Source organism: Scomber scombrus, chromosome 21 (genome assembly GCF_963691925.1).
Source record: "Scomber scombrus chromosome 21, fScoSco1.1, whole genome shotgun sequence".
Classification (NCBI taxonomy): domain Eukaryota; kingdom Metazoa; phylum Chordata; class Actinopteri; order Scombriformes; family Scombridae; genus Scomber; species Scomber scombrus.
This window is the reverse complement of record NC_084990.1, coordinates 5,998,122-6,019,275: the sequence shown is the minus strand read 5'-3', so window position 1 is coordinate 6,019,275 and position 21,154 is coordinate 5,998,122. Positions and strand designations below refer to the sequence as shown.

Sequence of the window (21,154 nt, the reverse complement as noted above, 5' to 3'; positions counted from 1 at the left end):
TATAAAGTCTTTGAATAAAATAGAAAGTCTTTTGGTAAAATAGATGGTGTTTGTAAAAAGTAGAACAGTAGGTTTTTGGTTAGAATAGAAAAGGCTTTTGGTAAAATAGAAGTTTGTTACGATAAAACATTGTTAGAAATAGAAGGACGAATAGAATGTCTGTAGATGGTTGAAGGATCACAGAAGGTTTTGAGTTAGAGTGGAAGGTTTTTTGGTAGACTGAAATATCTTGAAATGAAAAGTGGGTCTTTAAGTAGAAAAGAGGGAAGGGGATCGTTGTTTGATAGAATAAATAAGATATTCAATAAAAAAAAGAGTGAGAGCACAAACTGGAATTAGCTGTAAGTCAGTGGATGACCACCTGTGAGGATTTAGTCAAATCCCTGCTGACCACAAGTTCTCTCCACATCTCTCTGCTAAAGGTCAGTTTTTACTTGCAGATGGGCACTGTGAATTCTCCCACAGGCAAAAATGGACACTTTGATTCTAATGGCCTTTTCATAGAGAACAAGGGAGGGAGGAGCGGGGGGCAATGTGAGTGATCTATTAATGGAAATGCTAATTCTGGGGAAGAGGGCAGAGTTTACAATATGGACCTTTGGTATTTTATGTGAGGACTGTAAATGCTGCAACATTGTGTAGTTGATGTTTTCCTTTTAGAAAGTGAAAAAAGGGTGGTAGGGTGAGATCATTTCATTTGTTTTCAATGCAGTTTCAGCTCTTTTTGTTACATGACTGACAATGAATCACACAGCTCGCTCTGCTGACATAACAAAATACTAAATACAGAGTTTATTAGCTTGTTAAATTGGATACTGGTTCAGTTTAGTAATCTTTAACATTTTATAATCTTTTTTTCTGACAGGAATTGGATGAAGCATTAAAGATCTGTAACTACATCTTCACCCTCATCTTTGTTCTGGAGTCCGTCTTCAAGCTGGTGGCCTTTGGCTTTAGACGCTTCTTCAAGGACAAGTCAGTATTTAAACAACTGCCCCTAAGTGACGTAATGACCTTTCCCAAATGTCTCTGACACTTGACATAGAATGACAGAGGAATCCTGAATAAACATTTACGTCCAATTTTAGGGGTTTGACATTTTAGTGTACGTGATATTCTAATAAACTGGTGGTTAAAGGTGCCGTTTTTTAACCTCTGAGTCATGTGGAAAATGTGAGGCAGTGTTCGGAGAGCTTAAATGAGCTTTTTCTGAGGTGCTCCATTGGATAGTTCTCAGTGAAGCCTGTATGAATACAAGCGGCCTCGTTAAACACCCATAAAGCACGCTGCCTTAGATGATTTCATAGCTTTGAAATCCCTGGCTTCCCGCTGAAAACCACACAATAATGCACAAACACAATTGGAACACCACAAACATATACTGCCACGCATCACATTAGCATGAATACACACAATTATACACACACCTCTCAGTGGAGGCATCATGTTTTTTGGAGCAGAGCTGACCACCAAGGGCTCCATGATGTCCATCCCCTTTGCCAGAGTAGACCATTACCCTTTTTGCATTTGGCGGTAGTCCAGTGTGATTATTACCCCAATACAGAATCACAAACAGGTACAAGCAAACAAATAAACACACCATTCAACCATGACCTCCAGGAATAATTTGAGGATCTCATTGAGTTTTAAGTTGGTTTTCTTGTGTTGATTCATGCACTTTGAGTAAATGAGGATGTTAGTTGTAAGCTATGAAGTGGAGCCACATATGCACACACAGACAACCTGAACATGGAACAGAAACAATGGAAGTGGACAAACTTGATTAGCACGACCACCCACCATTATCTCCGCTGACTTTTTACACATCGATTTTGAATGTGAACATTTTGTTCTTTCCACATTTTTTCTGTCAACACTTTGATCTCAAGTCAAGTAACAGCATCAGGGAAAGAAAGTAGCCTGCTGACTCCTGATTGTTCCATACATCTTTATGATACACTAAAGTGAAATATATTATACCATTGCTGCTTTTTTTTAATCTGCCCCATAACACATCCAGAAAATAATCTTCTATATTTAAAGTTAGGTTTTATATAATTAATCAACTGTGTATGACTAGAGTTTTAGTCTATTTCATTTCTGGACCATTTAAGTGATACTTTACACAAAAATCTACCTTTCGAGCATCAAACACTAACCCATGTGGGCTTGAGAGTTGAGAGCACTGCAGCTGTGGGCAAGTTCATGGCAGTTACAATAGTGAAAAGTGTTTGCGGAGGAAAAAGTATCCAAATGTCCATAGAAATTAATGACCCACTCAAAAATGAAAGTCCAAGTGAAAACTAGCAATTTACACTTAAAAATTCATGAGGTGATTAACTCCTCCAAACAGCAACTTCAGTAATAGACAATAATTAAATACACTCTTAAAACCAAAAGCCGGAAAAAGCTGTGTAAGTACAAGTGATGACCTTGAATGGCAGGGTTTGCAACATTTCCATCACAATGAAACAAAGAATGTGTCCTCGGTTTTCAATAGTGTGTGGTGTGTAAAGTCTTAATGAACACACAAGTAGTTTTTGATAAAGGAAGAGTTTTGTAGCCTGTAACACTTGTCAAAATCAAAGTTGCAGAGGAAGCCTTCAGCTTCTATGGCTCAAGCTCCAGAAACACTGGATCCTACACTTTCTATAATACAGCTCAATATGTATTACCCCCTGCCTGCTTAAAACCCAAATCTTTAAAACTCACACCCTCATTTTTTAAGACGTTTTTTGTTTTAAATAATCACTATGACATCACCAGGGGGGCATAAGTATCTCAGACTTGACAACACTCCTTAAGAGCCACAAAATCCAGCCACAGGCTGCAGAGCACTAACCTAACTAATTTTGGCATATATATTTAGTAGAATGTCCCTTTAAAGTAAAAAATAAATATTAAAAAATGCTGATTTTTATTCCCCCCCCTCTGCTAAAGCAAATGACTCACGAAGGAGAAATGGATGATTTGTTTGGATGAGTCTTTTTAGCCGGTCACATTTATCTGAGGTTTTGTGAAAAGAAGTGATCTAAGTCAGTATGAGGAGACTGATAACTGTGTGTGTGTGTGTGTGTGTGTGTGTGTGTAGGTGGAACCAGCTGGATCTGGCCATCGTGCTGCTGTCCATCATGGGCATCACTCTGGAGGAGATTGAGGTCAACGCTTCACTGCCCATCAACCCCACCATTATCCGCATCATGAGAGTGCTGAGGATTGCACGAGGTATGAACTCCCATCACGTCCCCCCTGCCCATTTATCACCCCGCCCCTTCACGACACGTGCTCTCACAGACACGTACGCTCTCCAGTCCAGCACTTTTAAGATGTCTTGTAAAGCAGCCACGTCCCTGGGACTCCCTTTTTGTAATTTCTGCATGGCAGGTCTCAGCAGGGCTCAGGCAGGGTGCGAGCCGACCAGATGGCACAGAGAAATACAGTCAGCTGACAAGCTGACAAACAAGGCACAGAGAGGAGGATAGAGAGAAAAAAATAGAGAAAATGAAGGGAGAGAGGAACGTGGTGAGGAAAGATAGCCGAGGGTGGGGGGAGAGCCAAGACACATTATGACAGTAAGTGAATTAAACAGCAAGAAACTGAGACTAGGTATGGAGGGAATACTTAATAAATGAGAGGAGAGAGGGAGGAGAGGAGAAATAAAAGATGCAAGCAGGAATGATGAATAACTTCTGACCTGAAAATAGATAATAAGAAGATGGAAAGAAGTAGGAAAGAAGAGCAGTTGATGTTAGAGTGAAAAAAGTTGAGATGAAGTGAATGAGAGGTAGCTAAATGAACAGAGGGAAATGTATGCTGGTGTGTGAGAGAGATAGAGAGAGCATGCAGTGTATCCTGAAAGAATGAAGTGAGGAAAAGGGAAGAGGTGGTAGAAGACAGCGTTCAAAATTTGGAAGGTTGAGTTAAAGAGAAGGGTGGATTTGGCAGGGGGGGGGGGCTAAACTGCTTGTGTGCTTCAGGCTGATTACTGTCCAGGTAATAAAAGATAAGAGACAGACGGAAGAGAGGGAAGAGGGGGAAGAAAAGAGGAGATAAGAGAGGCAGGAGGGAAGCTTGTCTGTTTTGTCTGATTACTGAATGTGTAATAGAAGAAGTAGCATGGAAGTTGTTATTGATTACTGTCACACAGCGGGCCAAGCACATACACACACACACACACACACACACTCATGTGTGTAATGTGTGCCTGACAATGTGATTTAGGAGGCCATGAGACTGTACACCCCAGACTGTATTTAGATATGATTTAGCAGCATTACATTTACACAGTTTCCGGATTCTAATCACAGTTTAAGTCAGCTTGCTAAAATAAACACTGTCCCATCCTCTTGTGATATTTCTGTTGTTTAAAAAAACTCTCTTTTTATCCATTCTCAATTATCATAATCCCAAAATAACAACTTTGATTCTATTTAAGCTGCGTAACAATAGCTGTCTTAACTGTTCGAACATAATGCCCCACTTAGCTAAGTCAAGCTTTTTGTTCTAGCATTTACCACTGAAATGGGTACTTGATTTCAGATAGAGGCAGATAAACCCAGCTTTCTAATTTCTAGCTGGAGACATTTGTCCATTTTGTCACTAACTGGAAGATATTTTATGAAAAGAGTCAAAAGTCTTTCATGGGCTTAATTGGCACTGTGACACCATTTAATGTGTGCTCAAAATAAGCCCATGTCATGTTTTTTTTTAACAAAATATTAAAAAAAAAAAAAAATGTATTTAAAAAAATTACAAACAGCAATATATGTATTCAGTAACCTGTTTAAATATAAAAAATAAGGGAAAAACCTCCTGAGTAAAATCTTAAAGGTCTGACTTTAGATGTAACCCCCATTGTGATCATCAACATTTTCATAAATAATTGTAATTTAATTACACATTAATTCAGTTAAATTTATTTTGTAATTAAATTACACAATGCCGTGACATGTAACTAGTTACTCCCCAACACTGAGTACATGATATCATGCTTAAGATTAAAACAGTTCGAAAACAAACACGTTTCGAGGCAAAAATGTAATATCCTCATCAGTTGATGAACCATGTTAAAGACAGCAACATAAAGAAACAGCATTGCTCATATATTGCAGTGTTGAGCTAGTTACCTGGAATGGAACACAATTACATCATCATTACGGTTTAACATAACCCAAGCTAACATATTTAATTTTACAAGAAAAAAGCTTTGAGGATGAAGACTAACCTCAACTCCAGCAACTTCTGGTTTGCTGTGCTGTATTTGTCCTCAGTTACTTACATTCTAATCACCAATGAAGAATCAGGGCCGTCCTCTTCAATGTGTTACCTCACCTTTTTATCTGCATCTCTAGTGTTCCATTAATTATTATGCATTATCCATCAGTTTTGGTGTACCTCAATTGGTACCCCATCATCATTGCGGTGACCTCATCAAACCACAACCCCAATCAGCAGGATATGACCTCAATCAGGCCTATCTGAAAGCTTAATGTTGTTACACACAAGGAGTGTGGACATGGATGTGTGACAACAGTTACTAAGCAGGATTAGACTGTAAGTAAGGGAAAATGTCTTTTCAATTTCACAGAAGGCGTGATGGCACTAGTCCCTGTTCTGTTATGTAAGGCTGAATAATCTTAATATTGGTGAGGCACTTTTTCATTTTCTGTTTGTATGTGTGTCCCCACAGTATTGAAGCTCTTGAAGATGGCGGTTGGGATGAGAGCGTTGTTGGACACCGTTATGCAAGCCCTGCCTCAGGTACTCTGTCAACACTGAACCCCCTGAACCCATCCGTAGTTTTCCATCATGAATCTTTCACATCGTAACACATCCCACATAAAGCATTTCTTTTTTTGGGTACTCTTCTGTTTCAAGGCGTTGACATTTCCCATGAGCTTTTTTGCCAACTCCAGAGACCCTTATTTGCATAACCAGCCCCTTGCAGTGATTGAAAGAGTGAATGTAGCTTGAGGTTTTGTTTTGAACGATGGTGGGTGGATTTGAGGGTTGGCGGAGTTGGTAAATTAGAGCAACTTCGGCAGTGTTTGGATCGTGAGGAAAAAATAACACAGTCTTATATTCGTGGAAGTTCTTTGATACCACCTCTGCTGCTTTCATTCAGAGAATCAGAAAGATTGACTGTTGTTCCAGGTTAATGGGTCCTGGAGATTTTCAAAAGTGTTCATAATTAATACATCTGATAATAGGAGGTGGTAGGGGCATGTGCAAGTTGCCACATACTGATAAGTATTGACACTAGCAGCCACAGCAAACCCTAGAGCTTTTCATTACCTAACCCGCCTCTGTAGTTCTCTTCTACCTTGTGCCAATCGCTCATTCATTACATTATTAAATGACTGTATCCTCGCATAGTTTACATTATCTCCCAGCAGCTTCATCACAATTCTCCATTTATTTTCTCACTGGAGCAAGCTGTTTGTTGTCCCTCGTTATTGGTTTATTTTTCCTGGGGTTTCTCTCCTCTGGTTAATCCCTCTCTCTTCCTGTTGTCTCTCTGCAGGTGGGGAATCTGGGTCTTCTCTTCATGCTTCTCTTCTTTATCTTTGCAGCGCTGGGTGTGGAGCTGTTTGGTGATTTAAGTAAGGGCATGGACACGTGCACTTGTATATATATACAGACAGTCAGGCAGAACCAGACCACGAGATTCACATTTGTTGATACCGCTTAGGCCATGCACAGGAATGCACAGTGTGTTTAATCCTCCCCTCTGTGGGTTTAATCTCTCCCTTGTTAATTGCTCTCTAGAATCCTTGGTTTGAAATACCATATTGATCTTTGTCATTGTGGCGTCTAGCTTTCAGAGTAATGAAACTGTATTACTCTTATTATGATTTCATTGCAAAGTCCTGTGCTGTCTCAATCTCTATCTTCATGTCTGTCTTGCGCTGTCTGGCTATTGCTATCCTTCTTTATCCCCTCCCTCCGCCTTCTCGTCTTCTCAGTTTGCGATGAGCGCCACCCGTGTGAGGGTCTGGGTCGCTACGCCACGTTCAGAAACTTCGGGATGGCATTTCTGCTCCTCTTCAGAGTTTCCACCGGAGACAACTGGAACGGCATAATGAAGGTGAAACTAACATTGCACTTAAGAGTCGTTGCACACATGCAGACACACTCTCCTTAGATTAATCCTGACATACTTGAAAATGCATTAAGCCGGAATACAGAAGATTTACCGGAGATGTGTGTCATCTCTGGGGAATCCAGAACACTTTGTTGCAGATGACTTCATACCAATGGTGCCCCCTCCCCTATAGGCCAAAGGCCCAATAGTAGTTGGCATTTAGGAAAGTGGAGGTGCTGGGATTTTTCCTCCTTTTCAAATAAATCAAAAAGGTTTATTATTGTCTGTCTTTAACTGTTTCTAATTTGTTCTGTCTGCCATCTGATGCTGGGTGGGTAGTGTGCAGTGGGTTTATGAGAGCTTTTTGGCTGAAAACAAAGCGGATGAAAACCAAATCATTAAAGTTGCAAATCCTAAAACCAAAACTATGAACTTAAAGACACTAAAACACTGTAGAGCCAAGTGTAACTACAGAGTTGGATGATGTCAATTGCTTATATAGCAGGTTTAAGCTATAGTAATATAATGTTTATATGCTTCTTCCAGGACACGTTAAGAGACTGCGCCCAAGAAACCAACACATGCTACAACACTGTTGTCTCTCCCCTCTACTTCGTCTCCTTCGTCTTGACCGCTCAGTTCGTCCTGGTCAACGTTGTCATTGCCGTCCTGATGAAGCACCTGGAGGAGAGCAACAAGGAGGCTAAGGAGGAGGCGGAGCTGGAGGCCGAGTTGGAGCTGGAGATGCAGAATGACGGGGGAGACATGGCAACGAGGTCGCCCCAGCTCAACCCTCTGGCGCTGGGCATGGACAGGTCAAGTTCTGGGGGTTCCCCCTGGAGGTCCACCGGAGGAGGGGACAGGGAGCAGGAAAGGGACGGTCCTATGGACTCACCCACTGCTGATATAACCAGAGACTCTGTAAACATCAGAGCAGACCCCCCTTCATGCCTGGATCCACCATTGGAGGTGAGGAATCCTTTTTGTGTCACTTGTATGTTATGTGTATGTGTATTTCTAAGATATGTCTCTGGGTTTTTTGGTGGTACTTTAAAGGCATCTTATGCCATTTTTCTGCATGGCTCACTTATTAGCCATGTTTAAGTAAAACCTAAAAACACACTGTTGCCTTAGTCTATGTATTACTAAGACTGACATCACTGCACACTAGTAGAAGTGACACACATTTAGATAACGTCTAGGTCAGATCATCGGGTCCTCTGGGGTCTAGTCAGCTTCCTGCATGACATGACAGATGCTCTGAGGTCATTTCCTGCTGAGGGCCAGGCTGTGAGGCCAGTCAGATGACCCCTACATCTTTGTTCATTAATCATGACTCCGGTTCAAACCATTAGTTAATTCTCGGGCCCAAGCTGAGGGGCACCGAGCACGCTGGATGGTATAGATATAAAATCATGAATTCCTTTGGGAGTATTGTATATTGTTCACTGTCTTCATGTAAGAACTGTAGCCCATCCATAAACAAAGTATTGCAGATATGGCCATATGTGGACATATTCACCACACAGCCTGGCAGCATTTCAAAATATAAGTGGATGCATTTATGTGTACTGTATCCAAAAATAGGTTCATATTTGGAAGTGTACCCTTCGGTATGAGGTCGGTGGTTAAGATGCATTAAAATGCTGTTTTCCATGTTGAATTTATTACTCTACCACACATGAACACGTGGAAGTTACTTTTATTATGCAGACAGTATGTTTAAAAGAGATTCGGTTGTTATGGTTTATGTCAGAGCAAGAATTTATTCAGAAATTGTACAGAATTTATTATTTTGTGTAAACCATTCTGACCCGTAAAAGGGGTAGTTTACAGTTTGTGTGTGTGTGTGTGTGTGTGTGTGTCTGTGACTGGTCCCTGTAGAGGACATGCCAGTCATAGATAGGTCACAGTGCCATGGGAAAGCTGGACCACAGGGCCTTGTTGTTCACTTCAACAGCTATTTCCAGACAGCGGGGAACTTTTTGGGATAGGAAATAGAGGTCTCGCTATCGTTATGTTCCCTCTCTAAGATGTTATCCGTCTTCCTCCGCCACTCTCCCAAAACATGTGTGGTTAAGCCCCAATCTCTTGTCTAGGCCTGTGGGAGACCAGTTCTACTGCAGTGTTGTAGTTCCCTCTTGTGGATGTGAATGGTAACATATGAGCTGTTAATGGATTTAGGTTTACAGTACATGAGGTTGTAGTTATTGCAAAGACGGTCTTTGCAGGTCATTTAGGGAAATGATGAGTCAAAGGCAGTCTCCAAATGGATTATATAATTCCACTTATATTTAATAAAGGTTACATTTTCTATAGTTTTATAAAGTAGCTCAAAATATAAATTGATAGATTGTATCTAAATATGTGTAGAGATGAGGAAAATACATCACATGTAGCTGTTTCTTCATTCAATTACATTTTACTTCTCCTTCTGTCTTGTTTCTGTTTCTATATGTTTGTTTCTACCTGATGGATTGTCTTTTTTCCTCCTTTCCTTCCTTTGTGATCCATTCATTCTCTCCACATTTATTCACGTATCTCTGTCTGGATTTGACTGTCTTTACTTTTAATCTGGCTTTTCCTTTTTCTACAACTTCTACTGCCCTTTTCCCTGCCCTCTTCTTTGTCTACTTCTTCTTCTTCTTCTCTCTCCTCTATTTTTTCTCCCTGCATTATTCAAGTTTGTCCAGCGGAGAGCGATGTTTGACTCAGTCTCCCTGGTCATCCAGGGCTCGATGGAGGGGGAGTTGAGTTTGATGGACAACCTGTCCGGCTCTATCTGCCACTACTACGCGCTGCCCCCCAGGCCCAGAAAGCACAGCACAGACAAGAAGGTCAATAACCAACCATAACACCACTGATGACTCATGTCCATTTCATACATCCAAATGGTCTTATTTCTCTCTAGCATGTAGGGCTGCATGGGGGAAAAAAATCAAATGTTGATTATTAAAAAACAACAAAAAAGTCTTGTTTTCCTTTACATAATGCAAATGACAGTTGTATTACTTGTTTTCAATGTGATTCCATACAAGGACTTAATTAAAATAAGTCATACCAAAGGGTTGGTTCACTCAAATTCCCAAAAATATTTTCTTACCTTGTGGTATCTGGCCATGCAGGTTTTAATAAACCTTTAATATAATGGAGGTAAATGGAATATTATATGTGGTGTTCACTGCACTGAATGTTATTATTAAATGACATTTACAGACTTTCCACACCGTGTTCAGTGGATTATCCAGAGGATCAGTGGGAACGCTAATTGTGCAGAGCGTGTTTTAAATGTCATTTTTCAAAGCTGTGAGCAGCACAAATTGGATACTGTTCATCTGCATCGAGGTGGAGGAAGAAATCTCAGGCGGATACCAGGAGAAATTAATCCAAGACAATTTAGATGGGTAGATACCACCAGAGCAATGGTCCCTAAAGGAGTGAGATCCTGATAGGGTGTCACAAGTTGATTACTGGAGTGATAAATGTGAAATACTGTAGTTTTACCTCTTCAGGCCTGTAAAAAGGGCAAAATACACTTATTACAGGAATCAATCTTTGAAGTTGTGGCAAGTAGACAGGACTTTATCTTATGTAGTTTTTTCCTTCTTTTATAATTTGGGTAAACGACCCTTTGAATAAAGTAGAGTACTCTGAAAGTATGGAAATGAGCTTGGCTGACTCTTGAAATAGATTTTTATTGAAAACAGTTGATAGTATTTCACCCCTATCAGCAGCTTTTACTATTAGTTTGAATGAAAATAGAGTGACTCAGTTTTAGCGTAAATTTCCTAGAGATAAGTTTTTTAGCCCACAGAATTCCTGACCTAGAAAAAAAGTTATGCAGGAAATTGAGGACATACCGTCTGTAGACCTTAATTTCAATAATTTGGTTTAAAAAAAGAATAAAAATGCATGCAATGTGATGTTAGCTAAATGTTGTGCAGCCCTGCAGTCATTACCATTTTTGTACTGGCAGTCCTCCACAATGAATATTTTTTCCCTTTCTAACCGACCCTGTTGCCTACCACAGTGCAGTGCGTCATAACCCTCCTCAGCCATGATCTCATTCCTTCGCTCACATCTTCACTCAGACTCATTCATGCTTGGCAGGTTTTTGGTCTGGTTCAGCAGCCTCAGTGACAATGCTTTAGAGTTTGTTCTGTGAACGTGTCACATCTGCATGTTTATATATTTGGATACCTACATTGCCACATTGCCACCAGTCACATTAACGTCATCATAACCAACCTCAGGCGTTCCTGAACCAAGCAGAGCACACTCTTACACCCACGCCTGCAGTGTAATGATTCAATCAATACCCTATGGATCACAGGGTCACTGAATAATGCATTTGGGTGCCTCATTTACTCATTTGAAGGCAAATTTGGACCAATTACATTAGCATTGCAAAAGCCCATCTCCTAAAAGCTTTAAATGGGCTCGAGATGTCATTATTAGACGCCTATGGCCACCTCCCTCCTTATGATACGTTAGCAAAAAAATGTTTTCCATTTAGTTGCGTTCCCTGCCCTCTTCTGTGCAGACGGCTCATTTGCCTGTCACAAAGCATTTTCCCTGTTAAGCCGGTACACAGCAAAATATACAGCAGCCTCCTTTCACAGAAGCCGAAAACGCTGAAGGCTACAAAACACTCTGAGACTTAAGCCAAATTCAGCAGAGCTCTAGGATTCGAAAAAATGGATTCAGCTTATTTAGTTGTACAGGCGATTAGAGGTGCTCTGTTTAACATTCAGCCCCATAGTTATGAAATGACTGCATATACATTACGTATCATAATGGCTGCTCTGTGTTGATGCTATATTACAAAGAATATACTGTATGTATCCCCTCTGTGTTTGATCGTTTGCTACTTTAAAAGTATCTCATTTGCATCATGTTGAAAGGTTTATTGAGAATTATCAGTGTGTGTGTGTGGATGCGTGTGTTTACCCCTGTTATAATATTGCTTCACGTAACCCAGCAATAAAATAATTATAATGTATTTTAAAAGGATTGTGTTTCAAGGTGAGAGAAAAGTTCTCATTTGGTTCCAAGCCTGTGAATTTTCCTTTTTGTGTGTTTTCTTTGATGTTTTGTTCTACTAGAAAATTCCACTTTTGTATATATTGTTTCAGACATGTATTTTTTGCTAGCTATAGGTCTTACCTGTGTGTAACATCCTTATATTTGTGTGTTGCATGGAGTATGCGTTTTGATTTCTCTGCTCACCAGGCGTTGTCTCTTCCTGCCTATAGATCCCTCTAGCGGAGATGGAAGCTCTGTCTCTGGCCTCTGAGAAATCCTGGTCCCTAGCTCTGACAGAAGACTCGGTCCCCGACGATTTTAACCCCCTCTTTCTAACCAGTCAGGAATGCAATGTACTGACAGTTCCTCTCTTCCTTTCTCCATTCCTTCTGCCTTCTCCTCTCCTCTGCAGTATCTTGTAGTGTTTCCTTCCCAGGGCGCTTCCAAAGCCACCTGCCCCCCTCCTCTACGCTCACACCTTAGCTTAGCGTAGCGTAGCTTAGCTTAGCAGGGGAAAACAACTGGATACTAAATTGACTAAGTGGCTCATTTAAACCTATTGTCCCAGCAAAATCACATTATATAAAGCCATTGTGAGTTGAACAAATGTTTTTATAGCATATTTCAAATGAATCACATGGCTTAAAGACACCCAAGTTATTTTCTTTTAAACAAAAGTTTAGCTTCAATGTTTCTCACCAACCCTGAGGTCTAACAAAGGTGGCATTTCCATCATCATAAAAAAGCAAAGAAATTATTTTAATGTTTGAATTTCTACATTAAATACATCTATGTTTGCTAGCTTGAAGTTTTGTTCTTAACTTTTCTATTGTTTCTTTCCGTGCCACCAACTGTCTATCCCCGAAATGGTGTGAAACCTACAAGAGCAAAACAAATACCCATTTGTTAAAAATATTGCTCCATGGCATTACTAGTTTTTAAAAGTTTCACAAGGTACCTTTAAGTTTTGGAAAAATGATATAAGAAAAACAAGGCACCTCAAGATGTCCCGATACAGAAAATAATGGACTAGTTGGAAGGACCTCTACCCTGCTTCACATCGTAGCGTTCCTCATCGCCCCCACGTCCATTATTTTTCAGGACATGTCGTCATTGTGACTTGTGTATGCTTCCTCTCTAGCATTAATCTATACATTAATCTGCCATTGTGGGAAAGGACATTCTCTCTCTCAATTGAAAATTCATTGAATGTCAACCGGGTCTCAGCGTATAATTAACAGCCAGTTTGGCTCATTAATGATTACGCCACTTCCCCGTAGTCACATGTCTTCCCCAGAGAATGTCAATGTAACCTTGGCTCACGCTGCACATCCAGGCATCGATTCATACTGTATATCACCCCCAACCCTTCAGAAACAAGCTCTCTCCAGCCAGAGAACTCCAACCAACACATGACATGAAATCGCTATTAATTGGATTGTGCTGGGACAAATGCAAAAAAAAAAAAAGAGGTAGAGGAGAACAAGTGGCATTGAAAGACCCTGGTGAATCTAACCATGTGCTCTCCAACTTTCTCTTCTCTTTCTCATTCCACCTTTCCAGCCTGGTGTCTGTTACTTTCCAGTCCAGTAGAGTAGTGCGCCTCCTCACCTGCCAGTTTGCAGTTTTCTCTCCTTTGCCTCTCTTCTTATCTCTTATTTTTCTTTCCCTGTAATCTCTACCTTCTCTATCTTTTTTCCTTTCCTCAATTTTTGGTCTTTTTTTCCTATGTGCTTTACATGTGAGTCCACGTCTCTTCTGAGAGTCCTTTCCTATTAGTCTTCTTCTGTGTTTGTACCGTCCTCTGTCTTCCAGCGTTGTGGTTTTCACTCCTCTGTGAGTCGTCATATGAGTTACGTGTTTGCTATACGGGGTTGTAAAAGTGTGCTGGAGCTCCAGTGGCTCTGTGGTGAATGTGAACTGGTTCTGTAATGGGTCAGGCTGCAGGACACTGCCCCAGCTGACACACAATCACGGAGCCGGCTTACGTACAGTTACTGGGGGGTTTAATGCAGTCACACGAGTGTCTTGCACTTCAACAAAAAAGAAAAAAGAAAGCTCTCGGAAAGTTGAATTTAGCGAGGTCTTGGTTCTGTGATCTGTGGCAGCTCTGCGCCAGTCAACTCCAATGTCTGTTTTCTGTTTGCTGACGACTACTGCCTCTTTGTTCATTGTGTGGTTGAGAGATATATCAGCTGTTAATGTGTCAGAAAGAGCGTGAGAGTGTTTGAGTTAAATTGTAAGCCCATGCCTTCCGGCTCTGGATGTACACTGACTGATTTCCTCTCTTTCCCCCAGCCGGAGCAGCATGATCCCAGGGAGCCACTGGAGGAAAACCTGCTGAGTGTCAGGAAGCCTGCGGTGGGACGCACACACTCCCTGCCCAATGACAGCTACATGTTCCCTCCTCTGCAATCAGCCACAGCCCCAGCACAGCTTCTAGCACAGACACAGGGGCCGCAGCACATATTGGGCACCCACAGGGCCCAATCAGGTACTGTAGGGTGTCTTTAAGACACCACAATTGCTACATAATAGGTGGTTTTGATGCAGAATCTCTGACATCTCATTAGTATGACAAAGAAATGGGAGGCCTTGACTTTCATGTTGCGCAGGTTGACAAGGGAAGACACAGGTCATTTCCTCTGAGAACCCACGCACCGGATTGGTTATTTACCTGTCATATGACTGCTGTGCTTGTTTGTGCTCAGGCTCCAGCAGCTCGGTGCGTTCTCAACCGGAGGAGTTTTCCCAGCAGCTGACAGTCCCCACAGACCTCTTCAAACCCATCAGCCCCCACAGCCACTCGGACTCGGAGAGTATACCACGACTTCCCCCTCCCAGACGCAGACATACACTGAGCCGCACGCTCCGCAGACAGGTGACACTGCACATATAGACACAAAGATTTTAACTTTGCTCCAAGATCACTTCTTAGTGTCCTCCTTTCTGTATCTGTACTGTATGTGTTGACAGCTTTGTTTTATGTCTCTTAACTGTGTGACATTTAGGACAGTTGGTCTAGAAGGTTTTATGCCTACCAAACACTACCTAAGTAGTTTTTGCAAATCTTTTTTTTTTTGCAGAGACAAAGAGACAATTATTGTGTTTGGTGCAAATAAAAACCTGTACACCTTTTGGGAGGTAGAGTACACGGTTCAAGATTATGAGAATAAAGTCATTATTTTGAGGGGGAAAAAAAGAAAAGTCACTATTATAAGTTTTCAAGAAGTAAGTTGTAATATAATACTAATGTAAACATTTTACTTTGAGAATTTTATAACATCAAAAAGTAGTGTTTGTTCCAGAGGGCACGTTTTACTCTACTCCAAAAAAAAATCCAATCCTTGGCCACACTAAACGATTTTATTTATTCCAAGAATATGAATATTTTCATTCATAACATAGCTCAATACAATCACTCTCATGTACAGAAGGATCAACAAATGAAAGCCTTCAGTTTGTTTCATCCATCGTCTGATGTTTTTATGTAAATACATTCTCCACCACTACGTACAGTATAAACTCGAGCATAGACATAAAAACAAGTATTCAAGTATTAAAAAAAACATTTCTGGTGGGTGTATCCAATCTTTAAAAAGATGTTATACAAATAAACAGAAGGGCATTGAAACAATTATAATTGATCCCATTCATATTTTTCCCCGCACTCCAACAGACAGCTGTGCCAAAGAGCAAAGAGACCAAAACACATGTTGTGTTTTGATTGGAAAATGATTAAAGCCCTCTGACACAGCCTGAGCAGTCTTATGGCATGTTTATTCACACAGTATTTATCCTGTAATAAACATTTTAATTGTAAAATTCCAACTTTAATCACAATATGACTTATTTGTTGAAAAATTCTGACTTTATTCTCAAAACAGTACAACTTGAATCTCACATTTCTTTTCCATAAGAGTGACCTTAAAGTCAGAGATAACCACAGCTTTACAGCTTTCGCTTTCTGTAAAGCTGTGAAACACTTTCACTGCTTTGCAGCTTTTGTTGCATGTTCTAAACAGTGTCACTTCTCTTCTTTCTTTTTTCTCTCCATCTTTCTGGTATTCCTTCCTTTTTACTAATGATCTGCTGTCTCATTCTCCATATTGTATCTGTTATTCTCTGATCTCAGCTCAGTTGGGCCCAAAAGCCGCCCGACCCTGAGCTACTGCTCAAACACAGATACTCCTGTTTCTGAAATAGCGAATAACAGCAGACTTTAGCTACCGCTGCGCCTTTCAGAAACACTGGACCTCATGTTCATCTTCCAAGAGACAGACAGACTAACACACACAGGCTTCCCTCTTTTCTTTTGTTAAAAAAACCCCCCTTTCGTCACTCATTCGCCCAGATGTTTGTCTACTGCTAACCATCAGCCACAAAGCATCCCATCTAAAACTCTCTAATAGGTAGCTCTACCTGAGTTGATGAACTCATCTATATTATTTTATGAGCAACAGGAGCTAAGTGTAAAATTGCATTACTGGATTATTCAGTTGCTGGGTGTCAGAATGTATTCATGCCAGACGAAGATGTAATTTGCCTGATACCGTAGGTGAGAAATGAACCTAAAAAACAGTGCACTTAATACACTACAAACTATACAACTCAGGGGATTGCTAAAAAACAGCAAGTGCTGTCCATATGCATTTGGCCATTTTGTACACACACTACCATGGTGATAGAGCACTTGTGACTTTTGTATTGTTATTGTTTGAAAGGTACATTACTGTTAACCTGGTTTGCAGTAGATGTTGTACATAATCCATCTGACTGGGCGATCTGTAGATGATCAAAATTTCAAGTGTTGTTCTAGTCTGCACTCTTCTCATTGGTTATCTGGTGTTGTACTGCTTTGGCTGGTGATTGGCCTGGTCTGACTGTGATGTATTTGGCCACTAGGTGTCTCTGTTGTCACACCGTTCAGGCTCACGCAAGGGAACCCATGACTTCAAACATTTATCAATGCCTTGTGTCCTCATCTCCATAGATTCCAGATTCAGTATAATTGACCTAATTCAAGACAATTACATTCAAGTAACACTTATTTCCTTTTCCCCAGTCTGTGGTCTATGAGGGGTGAGAACAAGTCATGAGTTCATGAGGACATTTTTATGAGTTTTAGCAACCATTGTGCTCACTAACCCTTCCTCTCCTATAGTAGTTGCGTATTGTTTTCACCCTCTGACCATTGACCTCACACCCTGTAGATTTGTACAAAGGTAAGGAATCACCAGTGAGAATTTGGCTGCGAAATCTACTGAGAACTGTACTGCTGCAGGGTTTTACAGGCATTTGTGTGAACGGTCAAGGGTTAGAGGGTCAGGTAGTCTGGCTCAGAGTTCACTGTGTCAGCCGGCACTCAACCAGCTAAGCGCTTCAGTTCTGCTATTAAAAAAAAAAAGCAGAGGGCACACCCCAAGGCTGCATTCAGGAGATAAAAACAGATATTGTGTCTAAAATAGCAAATTACATTTAAATTTCAAACCAGGGAGGTGAAAGGTTCACTGAAACAATGCTATTATGTCATGAGACCCATAGTCCTTAAAATACACACAAAATATGGGAGGAAAAAGTGTTTCAGTGGAGTTTTAGAACAAGTAGTTTAGTTATTTAACCTTATTATCAGACATGACTATAAAATAATGGCTTTACCTTAACAGAAGCAATACACTCTATAATATCAAGAGTCAGTTGTTTGCCCAACTCTCTCTTGACAAATCTCTTCATTCTTCCATTGAGCAATGAGTCACATCTATAGTTCTGTTGTAATTCATGGCAGGATGTCAGTTCAACCCTCTCTGCCTCCAATGAGAACTAGAGAGGATTCTGGGAATGTGCTGGCCCGACTGTGAACTTTGACCCAAACCGCTGCTTCTCATCTTCATCACCTCACACTAACTGGTCTCCCCCTCTCATCTCCTCTGATCCCCCTGTACCCTGGGTCTCCTCCAATATCCCTCTCTCCTCCTCCTCTAATTACACATTTACTTCCATCCTCCTCCTCGGCCCCTTCCCTCCTAAATTTTTCATCCCGCCCTCTCCCCTCCATGCCCCCGTCTTCCAGGTTGCAGTGTCTACTGATTCTCAAGAGGCCCTGTGTTCAGATGGTGGGGAGAGCAGTGAAGGACTTGTGAATGTGGCCTCTCTAGGCCTCCCTCCGTCCCCCTCCTCCTCCTCTTCCTCCAGCAACTCTCCCTCACCCTGCTCCCATCATCATCAGCAGCCTGCTCTCTGCCTGGTCCCCGCCACACCGGGCGCCTCCCCTACTCCCTCGCGGCCCAGCAGCGTGCACACCCAGCACTGCCTCGTCTCCTACTCACCTTCCTCGCCTCCTCCGCTCTTACCAGTCACGTCGCACCACCAGGAGGAGGCCTCGGCGGATCAGGAAGTATCCCTCATTACCCGCGCAGGGTTGGCTGGCAGCAACGACATGACAATGACGATGGGGGACGACAGCTGCGACGGCGGAAACGAGGGTTACAGCATCTACGCAGGCTGCCAGGAAAGCCGGAGTCCATGTTTGAGGCAGCTGAAGAGGTTCCACAGCGCCGACACGCAGAGCCACAGCACCCTCCTGCCCCGCCCGCGCCCTTACTCCTGGTTGGACGACCCGCGGCGCCACTCTGTGGAGGTGTGCTCCTCAGTGGAGTCCAGCCCCCAGCGGAGCACCACCTCCACCTCTTCCGGTTTCGTGTCGCGGGCCGACAGCCTGCAGATCCACAGCCAGACCTCCACTCAGACCTCGCTGCCCTCACCCCGACGCAAGAAGAAGATGAGTCCACCCTGCATTTCTGTGGACCCTCCCGACGGACCGGAGCCCCAGTCTGGCCTCTACCCCGGACTCGGGGGCATGGGGCTAGGGGGGTTAGGTATGCCACCTCCTCTACCAAGCCGGGACACCTGCCTGAGGAGGAGGGCGCCCTCCAGTGACTCCAAGGACTCCTTTGACCTGGGTGTTGGCGAAGGTTCAGGACAGGACGGCGGCTCGCCAAACCCCAACACCAACCCCAAGCTACTGACTCTTCCCAGTTTCTCCTTTGAGAAGACAAGCTCTGAGCACTGAACACTGATACTCAAACACACAGATACACACACGCACACAGCTGGACAAACAACAAGCCTCTACACACACAAACACACGATGCACTCGGTGTATCTGTGATGGTGATAGTTCTAGTAATAATGCTGTAGAGAGTAATAATGGTAAAACTACAACAAACAGTAAAACCATCCTTGGTTTCATAAGGAGTGCAGTACTGTAGTAGTGTGACCACCCCTTGTCTTTGTATTGTTACTGCCAAAACAACAAGAGAAGAGACCAAACAACAACACAAACATGACTGTCTCTCTTCTGCTATGCCTGCATGCCACTGGCTGCAGCTTGACCCCATCATCCGTGGTGTGACATCAGCAACTGGGATTTTGGCGCCACCCGCTGTCGCCACTTGAACTGCCTGGTGTCACACAGGGTTGACTTTGCCCGGTCAGTGGAAGAACAAAGCAATATGAACGTTTTAGAGACACTATTTTCTTAAATTATTGGGCCATAGTGTTTGTACAGGATGTTGTTTTTTTTATTTCATTTTATTGTTATTTTCATGTCTTTTTTGTGACATTCTTTGTTTTGTTTTTGTTGGGTTTTTTTTGTCAAAATGGTTTGTCTTTGTCTTTTTTTTCACTGTAGGATATTTCTAGCTTTCTTGGTTTACTGAGGAAAGTGAACATTTTTTCAAAGTGCTGAAAACCATGTATTTGTAGGAATAATATATAAATATATATATAAAAAAAACAAGTCATTAAACTGAGCTTGGATTTTTAAGCACACACATTAGTGGTGGTTTGATTGTTGGAGGGGGAAAAAAAAGAGGCAGTGGGCAGTTTTCTGACCTGGTGAGACCGAGCTGATCTCTTCATTGACATATTGGGTAAGTAAAAGGTTAATGGTGTTTATTGTGCAGCTCATAGATGAAAAATGTTCAAGACTGATTTATCATTAAAATAACTAATGTAGCCTGGTTACTCTCTAACCTTACTACTAGGGCTGGGTATACATTCTCAATACCTTTGTGGTATTGACCGAAATATATTGATACCAAGTAGTATCGAAACGTCTCCCGTCAAACGATACCTGCAATCAACCTTTTTTGCACCCAGAGCTAGAAAATATGACTATTTGTATAGACTTGTTCACAGCCAATCAATGCAAACATTCTTCAATTTAGTGTGACATGAGATTGGCCCACTGCCACAGTAGATACAACCTGTCTGTAGTGTCATTTTATGCAATTCAATGCTTCTATTTATATGAATGGTATGTAAAGAAGTCATTCAATTGGTATCGGTATCACTTTAAGGGTACTTGGATTGGTACTGATATCGTAATTTTTTAAACGATACCCAGCCCTTCTTACTACATAATACAAAAATAGATCTAAATAGGAGTTTTTCGAATGTTTTTTTATTTAAAATACGCTCCAAAGCAAGTCTTAATGTTGAAAAGTGTTGTCAAAGGTTCTGTGACCTGGCAGCAGTATAGAGACGTTCCCATCTCAAGTTTTACAGAGAAGGCCAAAGTGAGGGGTGGGAGTGAACACAGGCTCACAAAAGGATCAACGTCTCCCCTCACACCGAGCTAGCGTAAGCCACTGGAAGACGTCACTATGGCTTATTCACAGGCTAGCGAGCTCGAAACGAAAACCTCCAGTCTGCGGAGGAGAAATCAATATATCGGTTGTGCGCAAACACATGGACACAGGTGAAGATTTGGGCAGAGTACAAATGAGCAGTGAGAGTGGGGAAAGGGAGAAGTAGAGTTAGTCTTTGAGTCTCATGCCAGCTCCAGCTTGTTTTCCAGAACTTGAATTTTGTAGCTTTGAGTGAAATGAAAGCTTTAACATTAGCTGTGTTCTAAAGGGGTTGAGGTATAGCCTCTGAAACTACACTGTAACTGAGGTTTGCCTGTTAAAATATACACTTCGGGGCAATGATGGCTACAAAGATAACACATGGGGTTTAACCTTGTGTTTAACATTTCTCTTT

At 41.7% G+C, this 21,154-nt stretch overlaps 1 protein-coding gene across 1 annotated transcript in view; it reads left to right on the top strand.

The window, feature by feature from the left end:
• cacna1g (calcium channel, voltage-dependent, T type, alpha 1G subunit) overlaps nucleotides 1–19,610 on the top strand; it is a 265,597-nt gene extending 245,987 nt beyond the window's left edge. Inside the window, exons 29-39 of the mRNA XM_062443135.1 lie at nucleotides 866–975; nucleotides 3,092–3,225; nucleotides 5,690–5,760; nucleotides 6,524–6,602; nucleotides 6,966–7,087; nucleotides 7,631–8,053; nucleotides 9,769–9,921; nucleotides 12,340–12,462; nucleotides 14,408–14,603; nucleotides 14,821–14,990; nucleotides 18,180–19,610. Coding sequence (XP_062299119.1) covers nucleotides 866–975; nucleotides 3,092–3,225; nucleotides 5,690–5,760; nucleotides 6,524–6,602; nucleotides 6,966–7,087; nucleotides 7,631–8,053; nucleotides 9,769–9,921; nucleotides 12,340–12,462; nucleotides 14,408–14,603; nucleotides 14,821–14,990; nucleotides 18,180–19,178 — 2,580 coding nt within the window. The 3' untranslated portion in view covers nucleotides 19,179–19,610. The remainder of the gene's footprint in view (nucleotides 1–865; nucleotides 976–3,091; nucleotides 3,226–5,689; nucleotides 5,761–6,523; nucleotides 6,603–6,965; nucleotides 7,088–7,630; nucleotides 8,054–9,768; nucleotides 9,922–12,339; nucleotides 12,463–14,407; nucleotides 14,604–14,820; nucleotides 14,991–18,179) is intronic.
• Nucleotides 19,611–21,154: the final 1,544 nt, after the last annotated feature.